The sequence below is a fragment of the Penicillium angulare genome, assembly GCF_028827245.1.
Source record: "Penicillium angulare strain IBT 27051 chromosome Unknown utg000005l_segment0_segment0, whole genome shotgun sequence".
Classification (NCBI taxonomy): domain Eukaryota; kingdom Fungi; phylum Ascomycota; class Eurotiomycetes; order Eurotiales; family Aspergillaceae; genus Penicillium; species Penicillium angulare.
Genome location: NW_026623164.1, coordinates 864,978 through 889,006, shown reverse-complemented (window position 1 = coordinate 889,006; position 24,029 = coordinate 864,978). Strand labels below are relative to the sequence as shown.

The 24,029-nt window shown below is 45.8% G+C and overlaps 8 protein-coding genes across 8 annotated transcripts; 3 read left to right on the top strand and 5 right to left on the bottom strand.

Annotated features, from left to right (window-relative positions):
• Window positions 1–103: 103 nt before the first annotated feature.
• On the bottom strand, window positions 104–352 carry N7478_007724 (uncharacterized protein; the record flags this gene model as incomplete). The annotated part of the gene is made up of 1 exon (XM_056923938.1): window positions 104–352. The coding sequence occupies one exon, from the start codon at window positions 350–352 to the stop codon at window positions 104–106; it is 249 nt and encodes an 82-aa protein (XP_056776664.1).
• Window positions 353–3,263: 2,911 nt separating this feature from the next.
• On the bottom strand, window positions 3,264–8,362 carry N7478_007723 (putative nuclear migration protein (ApsA); the record flags this gene model as incomplete). The annotated part of the gene is made up of 2 exons (XM_056923937.1): window positions 3,264–7,844; window positions 7,910–8,362. 2 exons carry the CDS (start codon window positions 8,360–8,362, stop codon window positions 3,264–3,266), a joined length of 5,034 nt encoding a protein of 1,677 aa, XP_056776663.1.
• Window positions 8,363–9,642: 1,280 nt separating this feature from the next.
• On the top strand, window positions 9,643–10,706 carry N7478_007722 (U2-type spliceosomal complex subunit CWC24; the record flags this gene model as incomplete). The annotated part of the gene is made up of 2 exons (XM_056923936.1): window positions 9,643–10,195; window positions 10,267–10,706. The coding sequence occupies 2 exons, from the start codon at window positions 9,643–9,645 to the stop codon at window positions 10,704–10,706; spliced, it is 993 nt and encodes a 330-aa protein (XP_056776662.1).
• Window positions 10,707–11,540: 834 nt separating this feature from the next.
• N7478_007721 (uncharacterized protein) lies at window positions 11,541–11,735 on the bottom strand (the record flags this gene model as incomplete). The annotated part of the gene is made up of 1 exon (XM_056923935.1): window positions 11,541–11,735. The coding sequence occupies one exon, from the start codon at window positions 11,733–11,735 to the stop codon at window positions 11,541–11,543; it is 195 nt and encodes a 64-aa protein (XP_056776661.1).
• A 521-nt stretch (window positions 11,736–12,256) lies between these two features.
• Window positions 12,257–13,084, bottom strand: N7478_007720 (uncharacterized protein; the record flags this gene model as incomplete). The annotated part of the gene is made up of 1 exon (XM_056923934.1): window positions 12,257–13,084. One exon carries the CDS (start codon window positions 13,082–13,084, stop codon window positions 12,257–12,259), a length of 828 nt encoding a protein of 275 aa, XP_056776660.1.
• Window positions 13,085–16,976: 3,892 nt separating this feature from the next.
• N7478_007719 (uncharacterized protein) lies at window positions 16,977–17,620 on the bottom strand (the record flags this gene model as incomplete). Its single annotated transcript, XM_056923933.1, has 2 exons — window positions 16,977–17,187; window positions 17,250–17,620. The coding sequence occupies 2 exons, from the start codon at window positions 17,618–17,620 to the stop codon at window positions 16,977–16,979; spliced, it is 582 nt and encodes a 193-aa protein (XP_056776659.1).
• Window positions 17,621–21,386: 3,766 nt separating this feature from the next.
• On the top strand, window positions 21,387–21,902 carry N7478_007718 (serine hydrolase domain-containing protein; the record flags this gene model as incomplete). The annotated part of the gene is made up of 2 exons (XM_056923932.1): window positions 21,387–21,581; window positions 21,678–21,902. 2 exons carry the CDS (start codon window positions 21,387–21,389, stop codon window positions 21,900–21,902), a joined length of 420 nt encoding a protein of 139 aa, XP_056776658.1.
• A 1-nt stretch (window position 21,903) lies between these two features.
• N7478_007717 (beta-lactamase) lies at window positions 21,904–22,173 on the top strand (the record flags this gene model as incomplete). The annotated part of the gene is made up of 1 exon (XM_056923931.1): window positions 21,904–22,173. The coding sequence occupies one exon, from the start codon at window positions 21,904–21,906 to the stop codon at window positions 22,171–22,173; it is 270 nt and encodes an 89-aa protein (XP_056776657.1).
• Window positions 22,174–24,029: the final 1,856 nt, after the last annotated feature.

The following is a 24,029-nucleotide window of genomic DNA, read 5'->3' as shown; positions in this document are numbered from 1 at the left end:
TGCCGATAAGAATAGGGAAGATGACGCGGGGGCTATTCTTGAAAATCTCCATCAGGATAGCCATGTCCTGACACCGCGCGAGGAGCTCATTCTAAGCTTTGTCTCAATTACTGGATAGATCCTCCCAGTCGGATTCAGCCTCAATACCACCCTGCCATCTTTCAATGTATTCTAAATTTATATCTTTTGCTTCACCTTCGATTTCAGACGAGCTCGTTTCACCAGAATAGGCACCAAACTCTCTGCCGAGCAATATCTCTAACGACTCGTGATTCCAAAATGATTTTTCTTCCGTTCGTATTAGACCTGTGCAATGGGCGGCCCATGGACAGGGTGCCCATGGCCATGCCATTGCATTAATTTATGATTTTTTTGGTATATTACTAGTGGTTATTTATTCATGTTTCAAAATAACCACCTTGATTATGGCTAAATAGCAAATAAATTACATCTGAATAAATATTCTCTAGACCTAGATATATATATATTTGTCTATATAAAAGGTACCCTACTGTCTTATATCTTATAGCCAGTAATCGCTATTTTGATATTGCTAACTATTCTCCTTTTTTAAATATTAGTGGATATATTAGGGTTTGATATAAAATTTCCTTATTTTTCTACAATTTTAACTAATTTATTTTAGGTGCAAAACATAGGTACTAGAGGTTGAAATTTCTTTTGTTGATCGTAAAGATTTTAGGGGGGTCAGACTTCACGAATAATGTGGATACTATAGGCATGCCCATTCTATTAGCCAACCAGCTATTGATAAAAGTGGATTGAATACAGCAGCCATACAGCCAAGCAAAGCCTATATCTTCATATTTTATGCAAATCACATGATCTTATTATTTACCCCACTTATGGGCATGTTATGGGCGGTATGGGCATGCCCATGGGTCTGCACAGGTCTAGTTCGTATACTCTCTGTGAAGAACGTCCATGAGAACAAATTGCATGTGGCATTAGCAGAAAGCCTATCGTTGAAAGTCTCTTCCTCTGCCTGTCGAAGACTTGGCCATATTGTCGAAGCAGTCATGGAAATTGCCTTTTCCATCCAGGTGCGAGCGGTTATCATTGTCTTAAATGCGATGATCCTAACCGAACGTCCAAAGAGACATATGACGGCAAGGCTTTCTGGAAAATAAATGGTATTGTGGTTCTACCTCAATATTAGCCCTGATTTGAATAGCTAAAAGGGGTTGAGTCAAGAAAAAAATAAGTATCGTTCCACTTACCCGATGTATAAAGTTTACCATCTAAGAATTATTGATAGTGGTTGAGTAGGCAAATCTGGTGAGTAGCTATATAGTCAATAGCGAGCTGAATATAGATGTTACTCTAGAAGACCGCGAATAGAGTGGAATCCCGAAATCGGCGAGTGATTGTCCTTTCACGCACTTCTATTCCCAAGAACGATATGCTATTCTATGATTGCAAGACAAATGCAGCCTCATTTCGAGTGAAGTGTCCTGAACATTTACCTCACTGAATGGAGAATAAGGACAAAGTGGTGGATTTCCATAATTGTCCGATAGAGAATCTGTTAGATATAAGAGACGAGGTTCATCTTCTCGAGATATCATAGCCCTGCCACCTGTTCTTCGGGGCTCATCAGCGCGACGATTGGCAGGATCCATGAAGGACTGGGGGGAATCTGCCCATGCTACCGCTTCGGGGTAAATCGTGGGTAGGAAGCTCTGCGAGATTTGCAATATTCGGGACAGGAGACCCGTCATTGCTGCACCCAGCCATAGTGAAGCAACCTTAGGTCGCCGTTCCGACATAGCCCAAATGATAGGAAGGTACTGTTTCGATTTAAGAAAGGAAGTAAGTTCTTTTAACTAAGCCATTCACTTGTCAGATTGCAAGGAATTCCCAGTTCCCAAAAGCTTCCATGTAAACAGGAGGCAAGTAGGCCAGATATACCCGAGAACGCCATATAGTGAGAGATTTCTGCCAATGTAGGTATTTGGTCTGAATAGATCCTTTCCGTGTCCTGGCGTGAGCCATATGCATAAACAGGCCTTGGCAAAGTAACGGGAGCACCGAATCGATTATGTGATGGTAATTTCATAGTAGCAGCAAGTGCACAAATCAATTGATCAAAAGCATCATGTTGTCGAGCCATCTTATAAAGATACTTTAGTACTTCTGCTGAAGAGGGAGCCATCATGTTGGTAAAGGAGGATGGCAGTTCAGTATAATGACATATCTTGAAACGACTATCTTCTAGGTGAAATTCTCAGGGTGAGAAGTGAGTTTCAATTTGATGTTGCTACAGCAGGTGCGTCACAGAGTGAGCAGAAGAGAGTAGCGCGCGCCATGTCGACAGAGAGAATATCAAGACTCGAGATGAAGCGAAGTTGTGAGTGCGAAGGAGATCGTCATCGCAGTTTGTCATAATGGGAGGACAGCATCGGCAGCCTTAGCGATCAAGGCAGGAAACTCTGTGTTCCAGGGCTACACAGGGCCCATGTCAGGACCATCGTACATCATTCCCTGGCAGAAACGCGCCGGTGGTGGATTCATTTTGCCTGACAAAAGCTACCGTCTTTTATACCGCCCATTTGGTAGGCATTAGCATGCTTATTGCCTTTGTATCACATATATGCTAGTCCAGCTTGTATCTACAAAACTACCACGAGATATGATGAAGTTCAGACTAAATTTTGGTATAGCTCACGTTCTGGTGCAAATGCACAATAAAGGATAGAGCGATTCACCCCGAGTGGAGTAGTGAATCAAGATGGAGAGATAGTCACACAAGAATTATCAACAGAAGGAAAAGGAAAATGCAAAGAGTAGGTTCCGATGGGAATGTGGATGGTACGATATAGTACCAGAGACAAGAAGGAGAGACGGAGATAGGAGATGTTAGGAAGTCTGTAGGGACAAAACAGTGGGAAAAGCAAAAAGGAAGGCCAAACACCAATATGAGTTAAAAGGCATATCAATATATCAAGGAGGTGAATGTTGCCTTGGGGTTTTTAAATCCATCAAGTGACATGAAGAGGACCAACTCTTATGTCTTCTATCGATTTCGACATAGATTCATGCAAGGGACGAAGTCGGTGCCAAACACGATAGAACAAAACAATGAAATCAAACAAATGCATTATTGAACAGGAAAGAGTGGAAGAGAAGGGTAGAGAGAAATAAAGAGACTCGTGGCCATAATATGACTGCCGCAGGCCGTACTTGGTTTGAGGACCTGCCCACAAACCAAACCTCAATCAAACCATTACCGAAGGAAGCTTTTAGTGGTGAGAGTGGATTCGGTCAACTCGGGGGCTGAACCGACTGGTACGAGAGAGTGAGCCCACATCGTGTTTGCCATCACAGCAGGCACGAACGTTCTCAAGTCGATCATCATCATCGACTACGTGTCCAAAGTCCTCGATGCTGTCTTGGCCACGGACACTGCCTTCATGCACACTTGATTCTTGACCGTTGCGTCCCTTCATGCTAGCAATTGAACCGCGGATCGAACTGTTAAGAATAGTGCTCAGGCGAGACGAGGATCGTTGACGCTCTTCAGGGACCTGCAGTGAGGAGTTGGGACCTGGGGAGCTGAGGGCAGGCGAAGCGCGCCCGGGGGTTCCAGTAGATCGCATAGACATTGCTGAGGCAGCCCGCTGCTGCTGCTGCTTGGGTGGCTGACGAAGTGTACGGCTATTGTACGACGAGAGAGACATTCTAGCCGTCTGGCGCGATCCAGAACGGAAGCCAGGATTGAACTCATCAATATCATCCAAAGTCACATTGTTTTCATGATCTTCGCAGTTGCCATTGTTTTCTCTTGTAAGCAGATAGGTCAGTGCGTTGTACCAAGTGTCGTGTCTTTGGCTGGTGGTTGCAGTGAACCGCAGACAACGGCCAGGGCTAACGACTTCTAAGCTTCGGCAATGGAGACCCGGAGGGTATGGGTTGTCGTCTGCAACCACCCGCACGGCCTCAATAGGAACACTCTTGGTTTTCATCTGGCTCTTTCCAGCCGTCTGGGGATCTTGCTCGCTCCAGTACAAAGTACGAGTGTAGGGGTGAACCCAGAAGTAGCGGCGATGCCGTGTTGACGACATGCCCGATGAACCAGTCTTTCGAGTATATTTCCAAAGGAACTCGCCAATCATTGTTTGCGTGATTGCTTGAATGATGCGGGGATCGGTGTTCGGGCCGTATCCATTAGGCATGGATCCAGCATGTTGATTGATGTTGAACCTTTCTTCGATCTCCGATGCGAAGGATGACACCGATGAGCGACGTGACATCTGGCTCTGGCTCCCTCTTCGCATACGTGCTTGACTAGAGACACTCCTTGCTGACCCAGCACGGGGGACTTGCTCGTTGGGGGTTCGGGGTGCCGTTTGTGCGTTGATACGATAGGCAGAGGCGGGGGCAAGTGGGGGTCCCATAGTACCGGGCGACGCTGGCGATGAAAACTCGGTGGACTTCTTTCCGGCGGCAAGGATTGCCTCGCGGTGATCAGCAGGCAATGGAGGGTGGGCACTAGAGGCCGACAATTGGCTCGTGGCAGTATCTGGTCGGCGTGGAATAGATCCGGTTGACTTGGCAGACGACTGCTGTTGAGGGCGAGGGCGGAATTTAGGTGTTGCGAATGGTGACGCGGCCGTTACTGCAACTGCTGCAAACTCTCTCGACTGTTTGCTGTCAGAAGAAGAAATCGGACGGGCAGCTTCCCGGTCGATGAGAAGTTGATCAATCTGCTTCGAAGAGAGGATAGTCTGGGCACCCTGATCGGTACTGACAGAGCTAGTCGGTTCTCTCTGCAGGGAATTGCCCGAAATATCGTTGAGTGCTAGGCCTGTACTCGTGCGACGCTCACTGGTACTAGTACTGGCACGGTCGCGAACGGCTTCACTAGGCTCATTGTCTTCAAATACTGCCACGGCCGCGCCGGCAACCTTGGAGTCTTCTACTGGATCTGTTTGAATTCCCAATTCGGCCATCGTGGGGAGAGCCCTTGGTGAAGAGATGACTGGTTGAGTTTCCACTGAATGCAAGAAAGCAACTGAAGGAAGGGGCTGAGGAGGTAATTCAACGGGAACGTGTGCGACTGGTTCCGTGAACGATGGATTCAACCACGAGATTTCACATTGTGGAATAACAGGCGCGGCCTCGGGCATGACGACCGGCTCTGGTACGGGCTCTGGGAGTTGTGGCATGATAGGCTCAGTGTCCTGCCAAGAGATTGAAGAGATTCCAACATTGGGAATCGGTACTTCTTCAACCACAGGCACTGGGACTGGCTCAGGCTCAGGAAGCTGCGGAATGATGGGCTTGGTATGTTCTGAAGAAATGAAGGACAGTCCAACTTCGGGGTGAGGGATTTCTTCAACGACAGGGACTGGCACTGGCTCGGACTCAGGAACTTCTGGTAAAACGGGTTCAGTATGCTGCGCTGAGATAAAAGATAATCCAACTTCTGGATGAGGAACTTCTTCGACAATAGGTACTGGCACTGGTTCAGGCTCGGGAATTTGCGGCTCGACGGGTTCGGTGGAATAGGTAAAGAGAGATGAGAGGGAAAGCTCTGGCAGCTCTTGCACGGGCTCGACTGGAATGATAGGCTCAGTGAACTGAGACGAGATCGAAGAAACGTTCACTTCTGGAACCTCCGGTACTGGAAGCTCGTGTTGGATGGGCTCGGTCGCACTTCCAGCGAAGTAGGAAATACCCAGTTCTGGCCACTTTGGGAGAGCGGGCGAGGTCTCTTGAGACGAAATAGTCGCCAAAACCAACTTAGGGAGTTCGGGTTCCGCTTGAGTACCTGTCTCAACTTGCTGGCTTGCGACAGAACGTTCATCCCATACCATCTTAGGCGGAGTAGGAACGTTAGATACGTGATCACCCTCGAGGGCTGACGATTTGAGTGGTGTCCATTGCGTTCCAGAACTGACTGGTCTAGGAGCCTCCTGTTCCTCAGAAGCAGAGACGTCACGGTTCGCAGAGGGAGAAGTTTGCTTTGGCGTGGTTGGAATTTCGGAAACAGCTGCGGCGGCGGCAGCCACGGCGGCAGCGCCACCAAGGACAGCAGCACCAGCAGGAACCATAGGCTCCCAAGGTTCAGTCATTACGCCGGAATCAACCATGACTGGCTTAGGGCTCAAGTCGAGCATCGCATCGGATGGGCGGCGGGAGCCAGGTGTAGGCTGCATGCGTGGGGTAGAGGCTTGAGACGAAGCACTACCGACTTCTTCCTCATCTTCTTCGCCACCGTCAAGCTCAGCTAACTCTGCGAACAGACTCTGGCCCTCCTGTGGCACAGGCTCTTGCTCAAAGCTTGGCGCCGGAGAGTTTCGTGCGCTTGATGGGCGGCTACCAGATGCCATAGGTGCCTCACCAGAAGGCCGAATCCGTCGGAGAATACTTCGCTTTGACCGGACGCGAGGACGAGAAATGTGAATTTGGTTGGGGGAAGGATATCCCACCTCCTGGGCATCATCATCGTCATCCGAGGTGGATGCAGAACTATGGTAAGACATACGATCACGAGACTTAGACATCGTCAAAGTCGAAGTGACACGCCGGCGGGGGGTGGTCTGAACATTGTTTTCAGTCTCGGTCAGATCTGCCGAGTCACTGCTGTCATCTGCCATGCTCTCAACGCCGGTTTGGAATGCTTCGCTCTCGGTTGCGGTTGCACGTTCATTGGCAGTTTCGAAGCCATCCTCAGCTTCGGTGGCGGTGTGGTATACATCACTTGGCTCATCGGGAGAGGCACGTCCGGGTCGACCCTGGATGGAAGCGCCCATGGTAGAGCGACTTGGGCTAACTTGACCAGCATTGTCTTCCCAGTCAGTATCTTGAAGCTCAACTTGCGACTTACGGCCAGCACCTAACAGGTCTGGGCGAGCGGGCTTGCGGAAGGAGTCTTCCTTCTTCTTTAAGCGCTTGCTAGCAGTACCATTTGGAGCGGCGGTTTCACGGCGACGCTGTTCAACTTCATCCCGAGCCTCTTGCAGCATGCGTTTGAGTTCGAATTTCTCGGTCTTCTCGCGGTGGATTGTACCCTTCAGGTTCTGGATCATACGATGGGCATGGCCCAAAGAACTTTTCAATGTTTCTGACTCCAAATGGCCGTGGCGAGGGGTGAACTTATTGGGAGATGGAGGGGGAGAATTATCAGGAGTAATTTGTTCAGGTTCGTCCATGTCATTGTCATCGGCCATGTCTCGGCTACCCTGGGACTCATGCTCTCGGATGCGCATAGCGACAGCCTTCGCGAGTTCTTGATTCTGGGATGTCAGTTCCGCCAGCTTTTTGTGAAGGGCTGACTTTTCCAGATCTCCAGCATTCAGATTGCGTCGCAGCAAGTGCATTTCAGAATCATTGGCTTTCTGAGTCAGAGCCTGATCTTCCAGCAGCCTCGAGTTCGTTTGGCGCAGATCCTCCAGTTCGTGCTCGACTGAGCTCTTCTCTGCGTTAGAAGCGCTCAAGGTGCTAGCGAGTTTCTTCTCCCGTTCATTGGCCTCTTTCACAGCGGACATCAACTCGTGAGTCTGTGTCTCAAGGGCCCAGTTCTCATCCTTATAGCGCTGCTCGCTGTCGTCAAGAGCTCGGATTCGCTGCTCGTAGGCCTCTGCTTCCATTTGTAGGCGCGATTTCTCCAAGTTGATAGCTTTGATGGATTCATCGCGCTCCGCAAGAAGTCCCTGTAGTTGGCGCACCTGCCCGAGTAAAGAAGTCGAAATTTCGGCAGCAAATTCTATATCATGTACACGGCCGGATGGTTGGTTGCGTTGTTTGCGAGAAGGAACGCTGACTTTGCTGGGGGAGTTGGTGGCTTGACCGGCGAAGAGGGCGGGGCTGAGGGGGGACTGCCAAAGGAGTTAGTTTGAGGGATGTCCGATGTCAAGTATCGATTGGCATGTAGTCATTATACCTTTGGGTCAATTCCTGGGGTACCCATGTGATCATCCGAGCCTCCAGCCAGTCGTTTCGGTGCCAAAATTGCGCGTGCTGTATCCCGTTCGGTCTCCGCATATTCACGTTCTAGGTCGGCCAGCTTTTGGCGCAGCTCTTGGGGGATTTCCGAATCGTCCTTCTGTTGTTCAAGAATTTTGATATGTTCCTCGAGCTGTCGTTGCTGCTCGATAAGTGCGGTTCCGACCTTAGATGTTTCCTCTAATTGGCGCTCGGTCTCCGCTAGTCGAGTCGCAAGGGCGCGCTTAGCCTGCGCTGGCGAGGAGGCATTGATGCTAAATAACTGGCTATCAAAAGGCGAAAATCGATGGGATTCGCGGGGGGAGGTGAAGTCTCCGTTATCATTCGAAACAAAAGGGTCTTCCATCATCGAGGCCAGGGAGTTGTTGGCTCCCGGGTTCGGTGCGGTCATTCTCCCGAGGTTGCGGCAATCTCACACGGCTTCTGAACCTCCGGCGTGAGGAGATACAGTTGCCGTTGAGACTCTGTCGGGATTCGCGCGTATGGTATTTTTTCTTGTCTTTGGATGGATTAGAAGTTGGGGACCACGTGCATGATATGAGTGATCGCCGCGCGTTTCGGGATTTATAATGGTATTGCGCCCGGTCAATGATCGAGCCGACCAGCGACCACGAATTGTCAATCTGACCAGACTCAAAAGGCGCAATAGGGTCGTTAAGAGAGGAAAAGAAAATCAAGCGAGGGAAAGGGAAACGAAAGTAGAATAAAACCGTCGCGAGAAGCGAAGGTGGGAAAAGTGAGAGGGGAAGAGAGTGTGTGAGAGAGACAACAAACACCGAGGGCCGGACGAATCAATGCGTTGTCTCGTTGGGCGAGAACAAGTAGGCGCGCGTGGAGGTGCGACCAACCACAACACACGATCTGCAGGTATTATCACACACCTTTCGGTGGGGTCCGGGATGTCAACAAAGGGGTTAGGAAAAAAGGGAAAATGACAATAGAGAAGGAGCAAGTGATGAAGAGCAATTAATTAAAGAAAGAAACAAATAGAGAGCGTGTTGGTTTAGGAGGGGGAGGGAATGGAGAGTGAGAGAAAATTGGGGTAGAGGAGAAGGTAGACCGCAAGGTACTGTTATTGCCAATTGACACCGGTGTTTTACATCGTGGATATTGATCCTCGCAGGGGAATTGACATCTACATGGACTCTATTGCCTGCGGCTCTATGCAAGGTATTGTTATGCATGATAAGCAGATTCAGGGGGTAACAAAATGTCTAGATACTCAAAGTGAATCACTATGATATTCATTTGAACTTTAAATGTATATACTTCAACAAATTCCAACCCTTAGAAGCTGCAGACCAGGGGGATATTTATAGTGACGAATCTCTATCCGATTTTTGTGTTGTTGTTTTCTTCTTCCTGAAACGGGGGGTGTTTGCACTGTTTAACCTGTTTGCACCAGATGTCCCCAGCTTAGTCATGCTTCCATTTCGGGAAGCTTCGGAGATTCCCATGAGATGTGCGAGACTCTTCGACAGGCTCACTAATCATAGTTAGAGCGATATCTATAAGAACTCTGGTACACAACCCTCAAATAATTTGGTCTCTGGTCACTACAAGAACCTTCAGACCAGCGTCCCTATACAGAAGCCACGATCGGCGTGATCCACATTTGAGCTCGAAACTACTTTGCGCCACAGCAGCCGAGCTAGGTACAAAGCTACAGAAATGGCAGACGATACAGCAGCCGACGCAGTTCCGCAGTTCGGCTTCAAGAAACGCTCTAAAGGCAAGACAAGTTTTCGCAAGAAGCCCGCGACACCACCTCCAGCCTCCGATTCCGGTTCAGACTTCACCTCCGACGACGACGAAGAAGGACACCGCATTAAGAGGCGGCGCAAGAACGTTGCGGTCACAGCCTCCTCCACAAATAACCCCAAGAGAGATACAGCCGCAGACCAACCTTCCTCTATAGCCCCAGCACCCTTGACCTCGAGCAACGATGCGACAAAGTCCTCGACCTGGTACGATGAAGACCTCAGCGCGAGCAACCTGCTAGGATCAACCCGCACACGACCCCAGGATACAGATTCTGCCCCAGATGGAACATATAAGGGATCATCGAACTACACATCATTTATTCAGAAGAACCCCGATTCGCAATCTAAGAAGTTCGGTCCCGTTAAAGCGCCCCCATCGAATGTCCGAACGGTGACGACCATGGATTATGCTCCTGATGTTTGTAAAGATTGGAAACAAACCGGATACTGTGGATTTGGAGGTAAGTCTTGCGAACATCTATTTCTTTTCCTGAAAAAACTAAAAACATCTAACATTTTCTCTCGTTTTTAGATTCTTGTGTCTTCCTCCATTCAAGAGAAGTGTACGCCCAGGGCTGGGAGCTGGATCGAGACTGGGAAATCAATACCAAAGGAAAGAAACTCAAGGGCCAAGTGCTATCACAACGCGGGGGGGCCGAGAAGAGCACAGAAGAGGCAGAGGAAGATGAAATGCTACAAAAGATCCCGTTCGCTTGCATCATCTGCGAAAAGCCTTATCAACACCCCATCCTTACGAAGTGTGGTCACTATTTCTGCGAGTCTTGCGCACTGCAGAGGTATCGCAAGAATCCCTCCTGTGCGGCATGCGGTACTGGCACAGGGGGTGTCTTTAACACGGCTAAGAAGCTGAACGCGTTGTTAGACAAGAAGCGGGAGCGCGCGCGCAAGTTGAAAGAAAAGGCTATCGAGGAGGGTGAAGAGGTTAGCGAAGAAGAGGGAGAGAAAAAGTGAGATAGAACGGGGATATAAAAAACAACTAGCAGCGGGACTGCATGGTATCGTCTGCACTTCATGATCTTAATCATCCCATTATGACAAAACGAATACATACAAGAGTATGTGTCCATGTATATAATATTTAGCATATGTCCAACTTTGCATGCAATATGAACGATTTGGAAGCCATCCTTAGAGGCTTGGAGTATTTGGTTTAGAGTATTGAGTCATTTCGCGCTGTTCCATCGATAAAGCTAATGTTGAAAGTCTGAAGTAGTCGCTCTTAGCTTTCCGTTAGCTTTACATAGCTGATAAATATTTAGCCGCTTACTATACCGCCAAACTATAAAACCAAAACTTCCAATGTTCAAGTTCTTTTAGTTAGTTGCCGTCGTCTTATAAATTATAATAAACACCTTCGAGGTAATGACAGAGTTCCCCTTGGCGTATATTGATATCCGGGAGAATATTAATATCGCCAAAAATTGAGTATCAGAACTGATCGAAATTATAGCATTGAATAGGGAAAAAAAAAAATTAGTAGCGAGCTAATATAGAATAGTAATTGTTCGGTAAATCATCCTAATCGCCAAGAAAGAGTCGAAGATCTATTCACCTCTATATTCGCAAATCTTAGGGGTCATCGCGCCATTTTATTCTTTTTGGGGGGTTGGGGGGGGGGTCATCGCCATCAATGCTTGTGGAGGAAACGTGTTGCTAAAAATTGGGCTGGAAATCTATGAAATTCCAAGCATTCGATAATCCGAAGGTTCAATACGAAGCAATTTGGTAATAATTGAAGAAAAATAAACTATGCGTACACATCACTCTAATCGGTTTCTCATTGCCTCAATCAGCCTTGATGACTCTCTGGCTTCTGAAAAGCTCCGAAACTCTTGAGAAAATGGGGTCTTTCGAAAAGTAGTGCTTGGGGATCCGAGGGTAGTCTTTCAAATCAATCTCCGCTTTCACGAATGACTTCCATAGCTTGATGGCATTGCTGTTACCGGTTGTTGGTATGCTTTTATCACATGGGAAGCGCATGTTTGATTTCTTACATTCTGGACAAGTGCGAACTACCACAAGGAACTTGGGAAATATTGTCATGAGAAGTCCACCTTGGGCGCAAATACCGTCTTGGAGTACCACAGCCGCTACATTAAACTTCCACACTTTTTGGAAGACCATGAAGCTCATCGAGTAGGCGGAGTAAATAAACTTGCCAAGAAACCTTTCTATGTGCCAATTTTATTAAGCTTCTGCGGCAGGAGTCGACGCGGTTCTGCTGAGAGTCTGCCGGTATCAGTTGAACATGTCGGTGCGCACACCCTGGAAGACCACAACTTTGCTCTAGGCTCCAGACGACGTAGTATTGGGGATCATATTCTGCGTAATATGCATACGCATCATCGAGAACACTCTCTCCACACCCTGAACATTTCCGGTGGACAATATTCCTTGGGGGATCTTGCATAACAAGAAGCTGGTCCACGCTTTTTTTTGCCTTGGGCGCGATATCTTCCGGTCGTATGTAAACAAAACATAAAATGCAACAGCAACAATGCTCATGTGAACAGGGTCCCCTTGAATTTGAAGAAGATTGAAGGCCCGTTCGAGGATCTTTCTGGAAGCGATGGGTTGTCTATCAGTCTTAAGTCCCTCTTGGTCACTGATAAACAAAATAAAGTCATCAGGAACCTCATCCCACTCATATCGGTCCATTTAGATTTCACTAGCGCTGTGAGCAAATTCTCGGTAGCGCTTTGATTTGTACCATTGTAAATCCTTGTTGGAATGTCAGCCCCATGAAGGAAGCGTGCAGCTAATTCCTCGGTCTCGCTCCAAAATTTGGCAATGTTGTCCAGGCGTCGGGCCCTCTTTTGTAGATCAGTATCAATATATCTAGCAACGCCTAAAGTAGCAAGATATTCACTAACCTGGATTTGATTCACCGTGAGGTTGGCTCGAACATGCGGCTTAGGGTTGACAACAAGATTTGCTAGCATGCGTTGTTCATTGATAACCGAAATCTCTTCCTTTGCAGGAGTCGGGGGAGCTAAACATGAGAATTTCTTTAAGGGAGTCAGAAGAACGCCCGGGAAGTCGGCCTGTAGATGCGCTCGAGCTTTCCCTTCCAACTTTTCTCTTCCTGTCCGTCTATCTCTTGTTTCTTGAAATCCGGGCGTCAGGAGCCTTGGACTAGACTCGTAAAAGTGAGACTCGATCTTTATCTTTCCAAGAAGAGCCAGCACCTTCAATAAAAGATCTTGCTTTCTTCCACTGCGAATCCTGAATTCTTTGGCCCTTTCGGTTGTGGATTTCACATATGCATAGCTCAGGGGATGTCTCACAAATACCACAAATCGCTTGACTATTCTCCCGGTATCCGACATTGAGAGTTCGAGATTTAAGGTCGCTTCTCGATGTTCTCCCCACAATGGCAGTGGTATAAGATGGCATAGGCCCAGCATGCGTTGACGAACCCTCATACCCCAGCAAACTTCTACCACGGCACCCATGGAATGTCGAAGTTTATGTAGAAAGTGGTCATAGACGCCACTGAGATCATTGGGGTAGCAATCATCCACGTTCTGGCTATCGTCCCCTCGAGGAAAATTATCGAAGTGAAGGCTGTTTTCCGTCGTAAATCCAGCCCTGCAGATTTGAGAGACGGAATGGTTAGTCAGATCAAGTGTGGCTCCGTTTGCTGGATCTGCTACACAAAAAAGTTGGGATGAAAAGATGGCAAGCAACCGATGCATTCAACGATCCCTCTGAATGTACCAAAAATTCGGAAGGCCTGTCAACACCGCGAGAACTCCATCACTGCGCTTCATCCGAGACGAGTTGTGCAAATGCCGTGCTGAGGTCCCAGGTGTCTGTTCTCGTCGTCGATTCAGAACCTAATCTCAATTGTTATCTTCTGGTCTTGGGGTCTTTGATTGGCGAGTCGATAGTATCCTACCTTGGTGAGCTCTCGAGTCAAGCTGTCTGATCAGAGGCAGAGCATCATTCAAATTAGAAAGCTCCTCTGAGCTCAAGTACCTACTATGGTCCTCTAACCATAGGTTACCGAATAATCGAAAAGGATTCCTGACCGACATGCCTTGGTTTCGCGTCGTTGAACTAGAATATCAGAAACACAGGTACTTGGCAGCAATTTTAGTCTTTCGGAAGCTCTTAGTAAAAATGATTCGAGGGGCGGGGGGCGTCTGGCCGAATGATATCATTGTGTGGAGATGAAGGTATCTGAAGTGAGAGATCGGATTGCTCCTATGGAAAAAAGCACACAGCAGCAAACTAAGAGGAGGGGAAAACTACACCAAATCGCAGGTCCATGAGTAGTCAACATGCAGGATACTCTTTTGAACATGCAACTTACTTACTTGATGAGTCGATGTTATTCATGATATCTGCATTTTGTCCTTGGTCAATATTTGAGTATAGGGAGGACAATACCTAGACGTTAGCAAGAGTGGGTATCGGTAGTCTTGCATAGGATTCTGAGTCTGAGAGGTCCGGTGTCTATTTCAAGTTGTGAATAATTCACTGTAAGCTGTGTGAGATAGTATATCCTATTATGGTGCGCTAAGAGGAACGTACAATATGGGGGAGTGAACGGGACCACCGACGAAACTGGTCATTATCTAATCGTGAGATTATGTAGGCAGGATTCTCCGCCACTTCAACAACCAGCCTGGTACGGGGTGGTGGCTAACATCGCTGTCTCTCACACAGCAGCCGGGGGGTGGGGGTTTCTTTTTTCTTTTTCATCTTAAACTCGATACATGTGTACATTCAAATGTTTGGGTTACTACTTATTTGCAGGTGTTGGTACACGGGGATGCTATAGCGTTGCGAACGCTAAAATTTTGCAATATTGAGCATTTAAGTTGATATCACCCATACCACGGGGCATAGTATTAACCTTGGATATCAGGAAATGGTGTAGTAGGCCTTGATTTATGGAATGGATGGATGTTCAAATGGCAACTGTGGGAGATTAAGCGGCGCAGATCCATTCAAGTTGTTCCGAGCTGTTTATACTAGTACATAGTATAGGTATAGTCGTACTACCTACCGGCATCGGTTCAACTTGAAGTTCAGGGCTATCACCAACTTGAACATTACAGTACCCGCATATATATAAACTTGAACATTCGAATCCGTATTGGAACATAAAGTTGCCACGGTGCTGAATTGAGTACACTATGGCACCAGAGTAACCTTGAGATTAGGATACGTGAGTTAATCCTTTCAGCAGGGGTTTTCTGCGAAGAACAATCCAAGGTTCCATGGACTAATATGGCGAGCGTGAGGAGAATAGAAACTGGTTTGTAATTTTCGAAGCTGAGGGTTATAACAATCAGATTTTCGATCTTCTCAAGTCCAGTCTCATGTGGTGTAGTGGTCAACATCGTCCTCTTTCACAGGACAGCCCGGGGTTCGATTCCCCGTGTGAGAGTTTCTTTTTTTTGCACATTTTTCACTTCTGTGAAATAGAAGGGAATGAAATTACGAAAATAAAGATAGAGGAAGGAAGAAGGTATGATGCTTTGAATAGACACGAGACGTACAATACATGTCCTTTTTGTCTTTTTGATCTCCTGCTTCTGGGACCAAGGCCTGAACTAGGCATGTGGAGGAAGATCCCGTTCCTCTGCAGAGCCGCCCCTGCCTGCAGCTGTTTAATACTCTGGGAACTTTGCAGAGCAATAGAGGTCGTCCATAACAGAGCACATGACTGGTACCCCAAGCATCGCTGCTCAATATAGAAAAAAACACCGGAATTTAATGCCTGTTCTCCGCCTGGGAGTGTTGTAGGGTTCAACGAGACCGAGTACTAGAATAGTACAATTGTAAGATTTCCCATCATGGCCCTTATCTCAAATATGCTGCGCAAAATCAATAGCGTTTTCCGAGCAACTCGCTATAGAGTGTAAGAAGTCATACAAAAAAAAATCGTTCTTCGCAACGAAGCTTGAGCATAGTAGGCATATTAACTCTTATCGTTTATTGAAAACAAAAACCCTGAAGATATTTTGATATTCGAATCAAGAACTGAAAGCTCGAATGGCAGGCACCACTTATTATTTCATAAAGATGGATCTTGATCTGAATCTTATAGGGTTCATATTCTGCATAGAAGGACGTAAAAGATGTAGACTATAACATTCTTGTTCCACCAAAGATTACACCATTTATGGATTGTAGAAATCTCGTCCTTTCACTCTCACTTCTCATATGGTGTAGTGGTCAACATCGTCCTCTTTCACAGGACAGCCCGGGGTTCGATTCCCCGTATGAGAGTTTATTTTTAAATTTTAAATTTTTATTACATTTTTCACATAAATTTTCTAGCTTTATTTCCCTCAGTGAAATAAAGGAATGAAAATACGAAAATAAAGATAAAGGAAGGTATGATTCTAACTGAATAGCCACGAGTCGGACAATACATGTTGTCTTTTGATCTCCTGCTCTTGGAACCCAACTAGTCCACCAAAGACTCTGCCAGTCATTATCTGCAGGAGTCTTGTCCTTACGTCATCACTTCTCATGTGGTGTAGTGGTCAACATCGTCCTCTTTCACAGGACAGCCCGGGGTTCGATTCCCCGTGTGAGAGTAATCTTTTTGTTTTTTGTTTTTTGTTTTTTCCCCTCCAACCGGATTGAATTATTCCTTGGCGAAATCTGTCAGTTTGTCCATATGCCCGCGGGAAATCCGGACGGCACATGGCATGGGCGTTGGGTCTTTCCAAGCATCGAGGAGCTATCTGGGAAAGTCAAGCAATGCCAGCCATACTACTAGCAGCTTGAGATCTGAAAGAAAATTTCGCTCGATATTTGTTCCATCTACCCTCAAATAAAATAAACCCACGATACCTTGGCCATTTCCATTAACCCGAACAACCTGAACGATGGTGTATCCGCTATTTGGTCCTATGATTCTACCTAAAATGCCAAGTCACTCGACCCCGGAGGCCCTCGTCCCATTCAGAACATGCCTGCCTCCTCAAGTCCAAAGTTCTATATAGTCCAAACATTTAAGCTGCCGCCACTCAGCTTGACTAGATTTGTTGCGGGTATCAGTCGAAAGAATACCCATCGGAGGTCAAATCCAAAAGAAATGGTGAGAACCTTCGCATCACAGCTTTATTATGGGTTACTCAACGGATTCTTGTATCGATTGCATGTGTATATGTATGAACAAATATTAGACAAAAACCCCCAATCCCCAAAACATCTGCCTCCCGCCTTGCACCAAGCCCTAGTTGAATCGTAGAATCAACACTCGTCCTCGCCAATATAGCGGAAATAGATTGCGACCATCCCAACCCCATTCGTTTTTGAAACAAGGCTGACCGCGGGCATATGAGCGACGTCGTTTGTCTTGTCGGTCCTCATTTTCGCGCCGACCATCTTATTAATAGCACCTTGGAAGGAGATACTTTCATCGGATGAAATTTGATAAGGACCTGAGATATAAGACATTCGCCTATCAGGGAATAGTGTTAGAGCCCTCCTATATTCGGAGAATATGCCTCAAAGGGAACTTACGCATTTTGGAGCATCCCATCATATCCATCTTCACACATACTTCCCTTTATGGAAATACACGCGTCGTCCTGCGTGTAGTGAAGGTTCACAAGACAATTTGCTGCATCGGCATCGGCTTGAGTGAATTCAATCTCTCCTTCAGCTGCAATAGAAAACGTGTTAATGGAATGCAGCATAAATGGGGAAAGGAAGTCTATAGCTTTCTTACTATAGCAGTATTGGAATGGAATCGGAAGGTCGCCTTGTCCTCCGCCCCACATGTATTCACCAGGAGGCATGACGTCCGAACAAGCAGCCTGGAAGTCACCGAATTCCTGTGCCAGCTGCGTCGAGGAATACTTGATGAGGCTAGTATAAAGGTCCAAACCCATGCCTCGTTTGTTCAAACTTTGCCCAGGGGATACAGGGGAGGCACAGGTGCCTACTGCCAAAAGGAATATAGTAGAGAAGATCCTGAGGGGCTTTAAATTAGAAAGGTGAAGAAAGAAGTTGAGGGTGAGCCTTACTGAGACCGCATATTGATGGGCTTGACTTTGGTTTGGGCTTGTTGAGTATTATAAAGAGATTCAAGTTCTTGGATGTTTAATGAACTGTAATGAAGGGAAATCAGTCGCCTTAAATACTGTTTCTGAGGAGCAATAATATATTATGACCTTGGTAGGCCAAGGGCTGAGGCGCAAAGATCGAAGTTTAATGTTGAAACTCCTGATGATCATGATGTAGTCTGTCGTCATTTATGTTATTTTGGCCCCATCCTCCCGAATATTAGACGATAATGAGCCTAATATAGATTAGAGAAGCGCTTGGCTTCCCTGATTGTGGGGTATATGGAGTTTTTTTGGCCCCATCTTCCCGAATATTAGACGATAATGAGCCTAATATAGATTAGAAAAGCGCTTGGCTTCCCTAATTGTGGGGTATAACGCAGGGACCTGACTGGGGTTCCAATGGCTGGCGGAAGACTACTTGATCCACCTATGGGAGATATTTTACTCGGCTAATCGAGTATCATGCGCCTCTTTCGATAGAGTGTTGAGGAACATGCACTGTCCCGTCGCTAGAGAGCAAATATAAAAATAAAGTAAAGACTATGGCGGCATAAATATAATTAGCACGTCGCTGTGTGTTTACTACTGAGGATTTGGGGAGCCAAAACGGCATGTCGTCAATTCCGGCTAACTGCTCATACTCTGAACCACTGGCACAACAAGCCACCCGCATCATCCCAGTACCCGAGATCCACTCCTTTGGTAAATGAATTATTATTGTCGCATCTCGGCCCCTCATTTTAATGACCCCGGGGCCGTTTTTGGGGCCATATGCAGCTTTTACAACGTAGTTGTTCCTTGTCGTTTAATTTTCGCCCCAGTGGATCCGTTTACTAGTATGCGCCAAGGACAGAAAATAACCTCACACCGTCCGCACCGAAACTCGCATAATAGTTACTGTAGTGGGGAAAACCTCCACCCTATCAGGAATGACCCTTACGATCGCGGAGTAATTATCCCCTTTTTGTTTCTTCCAGCTATATATAGTACGATTAGTTCTAGAAAACACACAACATACTTCTTACACTCCTTTCGCTCTCGTTCTGCATTTCCTTGAATTCCCGCGTTGACCAGGGAAAGATATTGATGTTTTGCTGTGGGTTTTTCTGACTAGTATTCTAATACAGGCCTATTTCCCCTCTTTATATGGCGTCCCTGGGAAAGCTGTTTTGTTATAGGATATGATGCCAGAAACCACGTCTTAGTATTGATCCTTTGTCTGTGAGCCGCAATTCTGCGAGTTTCTTCTCTTTCTTGTCCGTGGAAAGTGCGGATGGTGTTTGACTCCTACATCCCGTTCTAAGAGGCTGGAGTTGCGGCATTTTTCACGACATTCTTGGTAGTCCTTCGAATATGACTGATCAGATTGGTCTTCGAAGGATTTGAAGGATTAGAGCTATTGGAAAGGCTTAGTGTTTGATTGGCCGCAGAGATGTGGGGTATTATTGGAATAATGCTATTGTGCTATGAATACGAGAAGTTTGTGAGGATTATGCTATAGAATCGGTTAATTGAGAGTGGGAAGAATCCCTGTGCGTTGATGTTATTATATCCTAAAGAATTATGTATTTCGACTGAGAAGATATAGCTAGGAATTAGATTTATATAGTGGTCTACCCTAGAGAGGGTATATATATGGAATTTGTTATTGTTTTTAGAAGAAAAGCTTTCTGGTCAGAAAAGATATAAGAAAGAGAGTGATTATCGCAGCTCTAAGTTGTGTCCTAGTCAGGAAAAGTGTCCTGAATCATTTGAATTGTTTGAAAGTTGTGATTTTTGTATATTAGCCAAGAAGGTTAAAAATTGTTGTTCTTTGTTAGAAGTTTCGGAGGAAAATCGCTCTGAGGCTGAATCTGTTTTTGATTTAAACGTTGATTGTGATTCTTTATGTGATTACTACGATTTGTCTACTCTTATACTACTCTCTACTCCTATGCTGCCTTTTATACTGTTGTCTGTTTTAGTATCCAGTAAGATGAGTAACGGGCTGCAGCGTCTCCCGGATGATCATTTTAGAGAGAACCCGGTGTATGGTGAAGATCGTGAACTGGCTCCTCCTGATCCCCCCGCTAGAATCGACCCCCCTATTGAAGATGTCTCCTCTTTGTAAGATATACTGGAGAAAACACCGAAGAAAGCTACTGCGGCGCTAGTAATATATTATACTGGACAGTTATAGTGTTATCTGTTGCCGGAGCCTGGAACTGCTGGAGCTCTATTCTTTAATGGCCGGGATAATACAGAAGTTATTAATAGATTTGTTAATATGTGCAAGAGGGAAGGTTATATAGGGATAATAGGTGGTGTGAGTAGTTCCCGGAATACTATGGAGTGTCTATTGGGATATAGAGATAGATCTTGAAAGTGTAGAAGGACGGAAATTGGAAGGCATTGAAAGAAAAGATCTGCGAGAGATATAAAGATACTACGTATCTTTAATATATTTGCTGCGCCTTGGAGATATCGATTGATAAGCTAGCCAGTACGGATACAGGTGAAGATGTCTAGGACTATATCGTTAATTTCTATGATGTCTTAGATGTGTTACTATCGAAAAGATATATTACTGAGTTGTAGAGTTGCGAGTTATTTCTTATGGGCCTGCCTGATGATATTATAACTAGTGTTATTCGGCAGAGAAATATTAATATAAGTGAGTCTTCGCCTGCGATGAACTTACAGGATCTTTGCGCGGCAGCTTTGAGCTAGATTTTAGAATGGTACACCTTTGAAGATACTCTCGGACGTGTTCAGAGATCTAAGCCTACTGCGGATAGTATTGATCCTTATGATATTGATCCTTATAAGAACACGCCTAGATGTTGAGGGTATAAGCGGAGGCCCTGGTGTCGTTACTACCGCTGGCCAAAGCAGCAAAAAAGAGGTACTTGTATTTCTCCGGCTTCATGAATGATTTTGAGTCTTCGTGGGGTATGGTACGAATTAGCCTGGACAGCCTTCGCTCGGCAAAAACGTAAAATTGAGTTGCGGATAGGCTGTATCTTCGGATTTTGAAATGCTGATACATATTGTTAAAGTGGATCCAGTCAGACATAAGAAACCCAGATAAGAAGTCGTCTTGAGAATAAACTTTCGCGGCCGAGTTGGCATGATAGAGTATAAGTTGAGTAGCATATTTCATGAGCGGATGCTGCTCAGAAATTTCCAATTTTACAGTCGAGTCGTACTCCAACAGAAGCTCACACAAAGGTTGACGCACTGAGACATGGCTCAGATAAACGCTGCAACATTGCGCACGTCTTTCTTTGTCTTGAAGCGGTAAAAAGGCCGAGAGTAGGTGTCCGTCCTACAACAATACGACAAGGATAAAATCCTAATTCAAAATTACGCGCAGGGGTGCAGCACAGTTTATAGCAGTGAAATTCTCGCCCCCACTGTCCCGCCTGCAACTGGGCCCCGAAGGAACCAAACCCAGTGATGATTGGTCTGGAACATTGAAGATGTCACGCATTCAACTTGCGGATAAGGCGGGCTACAGATCGAAGGTCTCAATTCTCTTAACCCCCTCCCCTTTCCGAGGTTCCATTATCTCTTTAGCAACCATCAACATTGAACTTATTGCTAAATCATGGTCGAAGTTCACGGTTCTTGCGATCCTTATTTCAACTCGGTGCGTGACCTTTTGCAACAGAAGCTCGCCGATGGTGATGAAGTTGGGGCTTCTATTTGTGTCAAAATCGACGGCAAAGATATCGTGGACTTTTGGGGCGGTCACATAGATGAAAGCCACATCAAGCCATGGGGAAAAGATACGATCACTGCGGTGTGATCATGTAACAATATTGTGAGCAACTTAGCGATTTATATTCTTATCGATCGCGGTATCCTGGATCCAAACGAGAAAGTGACGACGTATTAGCCTGAGTTCGGCGTAAATGTGAAGAAATCCACCCCAGAAACTTGTGGCGCAGGCTCCTTGGTTACCCCGGGCTCCCACAGCGCATACCAAGTTACCAACTATGGGCATATGGTCGGGGAGCTTATACGATGGGTTAGGGGGAAACCAGTGACCCAGTTCATTACCGAGGAGATTACAAAGCCTTTAGACGTTGATTACAAGCTTGGTATTGGTCCGAGCCGCTAAGATGATTCCATTACCACCAGAGGTTTCAGTCGCCGCTTTGAAGAATCTTGATCCTGATTCTACTACTATCCTGAACCGGGTTTATCGAGGGTCTGTACTGATTCCTACAATCCCTAATGAGCCCTTGCTTAGGAATTCTGAGAATCCAGCCATATCAGGATTTTCAAATGCACGTGCTTTGGCACGTATTGGATCTATGGTGTCACTGGGCGGTACCGTTGATGGAACAGAGTTCTTGAGTCCTCAAACCCTTGCTCAAGTGACAAGATAGCAAATTAGTGGATTTGATCCTTGTCACCTTTGCAACATGTGCTGGGCCCTTGACTTGCGCTGCCGGTAGTGAAATAGCCCCTATTATTCCGGAGGACGATGGCATTTGCTTCTGGGGCGGCTGGGGAGGATCTATGTTGGTCATGAATCGCAGCCGGCGGATGACTATTGCATATGTCATGAACAAAATGGATTTTCGGCCTCTCAGTAATGCCAACTTCGACGCATATTGTCCTGAGATCTATAAGAACCTCGAAAAGTATAAGGGCCAAGTTTGAGTGACGATCAGGTTGAATCTGCATCCGTATACGGCCTTTAAACCAAGGCACGGACCCATTTGAACGTTGAAAACCCTCCTTCGGGCCTTCTGAAAACACTGTTGGTAGTATGTAGAGTTTTATAGAAGCTTCCCACTCTTTCTATCTCACTTTAGGTTGAATATGAGCTCAAACGGATCATTACCCTTTCCCTATTCCACGCAAGGCCCTTGGATTGCCCTTTCTTTCGACTTTTCTCTGTAGCTCTCCATCTCAGCCGTCTTTCCGACTTTCCGACCCACTGATATCCGATCAATAGGTTGACATTAATACGTTACCTGTGAGGATTGCGAGATACAGTTAGCGCGGGATTTTGATTTTCTATGTGTTTCTCGGGGGTGATATTGACCATCCAATGGAGACAACCAATGCCAAGATACACCAGGTGGGCATTTAAATTTGGATGTAGTGCATGTAATGCTTTCACGGTTTGAGACGGCCTCAACATTGAATTTATCTCATGATGTCTGCGTACAAAAAAACAGTGGACCCACGTGGGCAGATGTATAGATGTACTATGCTTAATCACAGAGAGTAGTCTACTGTAGAGGTAGTAATGAGCATTCGAAATTTGCCAGGTGATCCACCGATCATAAAGTTGAATAGATTGGGATGATAGACTACACTACATGTTCTCGATACAATTGTAAGAGTATCCATAGATGAGCATTTGAACCACAAAGAAGAGAGAAACGGAAATTAAAGAAAAAATTAGCAAAATCAAAACCAAGTATCAACTCCAGACACAGTAGCCCACGCTCCTTGCCACAGAAAGAGAATCAAGAAAAGAAAAATACAAGCGACCAAAGCCAACATGCGGTGGAATTTTGGCCTGAACATAGAACCTTGGAATATGCATCCAGCGAGGAAAGTAAAAGGAAATGAAAAGATAAAGTTGCCTGGTAGAAGAAAGGATAGTAGATACCACTGCATTAGAGATAGTAGAGAACATTTTGGTTGGAATATGGTGGATACTAGCCATGCCTTACCCTATGGTCTGGACACCAAATCGCGCTAAGCCGAATTGGTGTCCGGCAGCGCAGTGCAATTCTCACCGCAATGCAATTTTAAAATTAGGTATCTTTTTTATGGCTTTTGTATATAAAAGGTACTTACCCCTAAAATTTCAAGAATCTCTAATATCTCAACAACTTTATATGTTAATACTATATTTTAAAGATAGAGATAGAACATAATACTAACCTTTATTCATCTCAGAAAATTTCAAAGCTTCTAGATACAAAATAGACTCTTGCGACCGAGATCAAAGTTTTACCATAGTAAATTCTTTACTAGCGAAGTACTTTATTTTAAAATCTCCCAGATAGATAAAATTCGATATTCCTTTCTATCTATATTTCCAGAATATAGTATTAGTATACGAAGTTGTTGAGATATTTGAGATATTTAAACTTTTAGGGGTAAGTACCTTTTATATACAAAAGCTATACAAAAGATACCGAATTGCATTGCGCTGACTGTAGGGTACTATCTGACCAAACCACCATCTTTCAATCCATTCCGCAGAAGGTCAATTGCG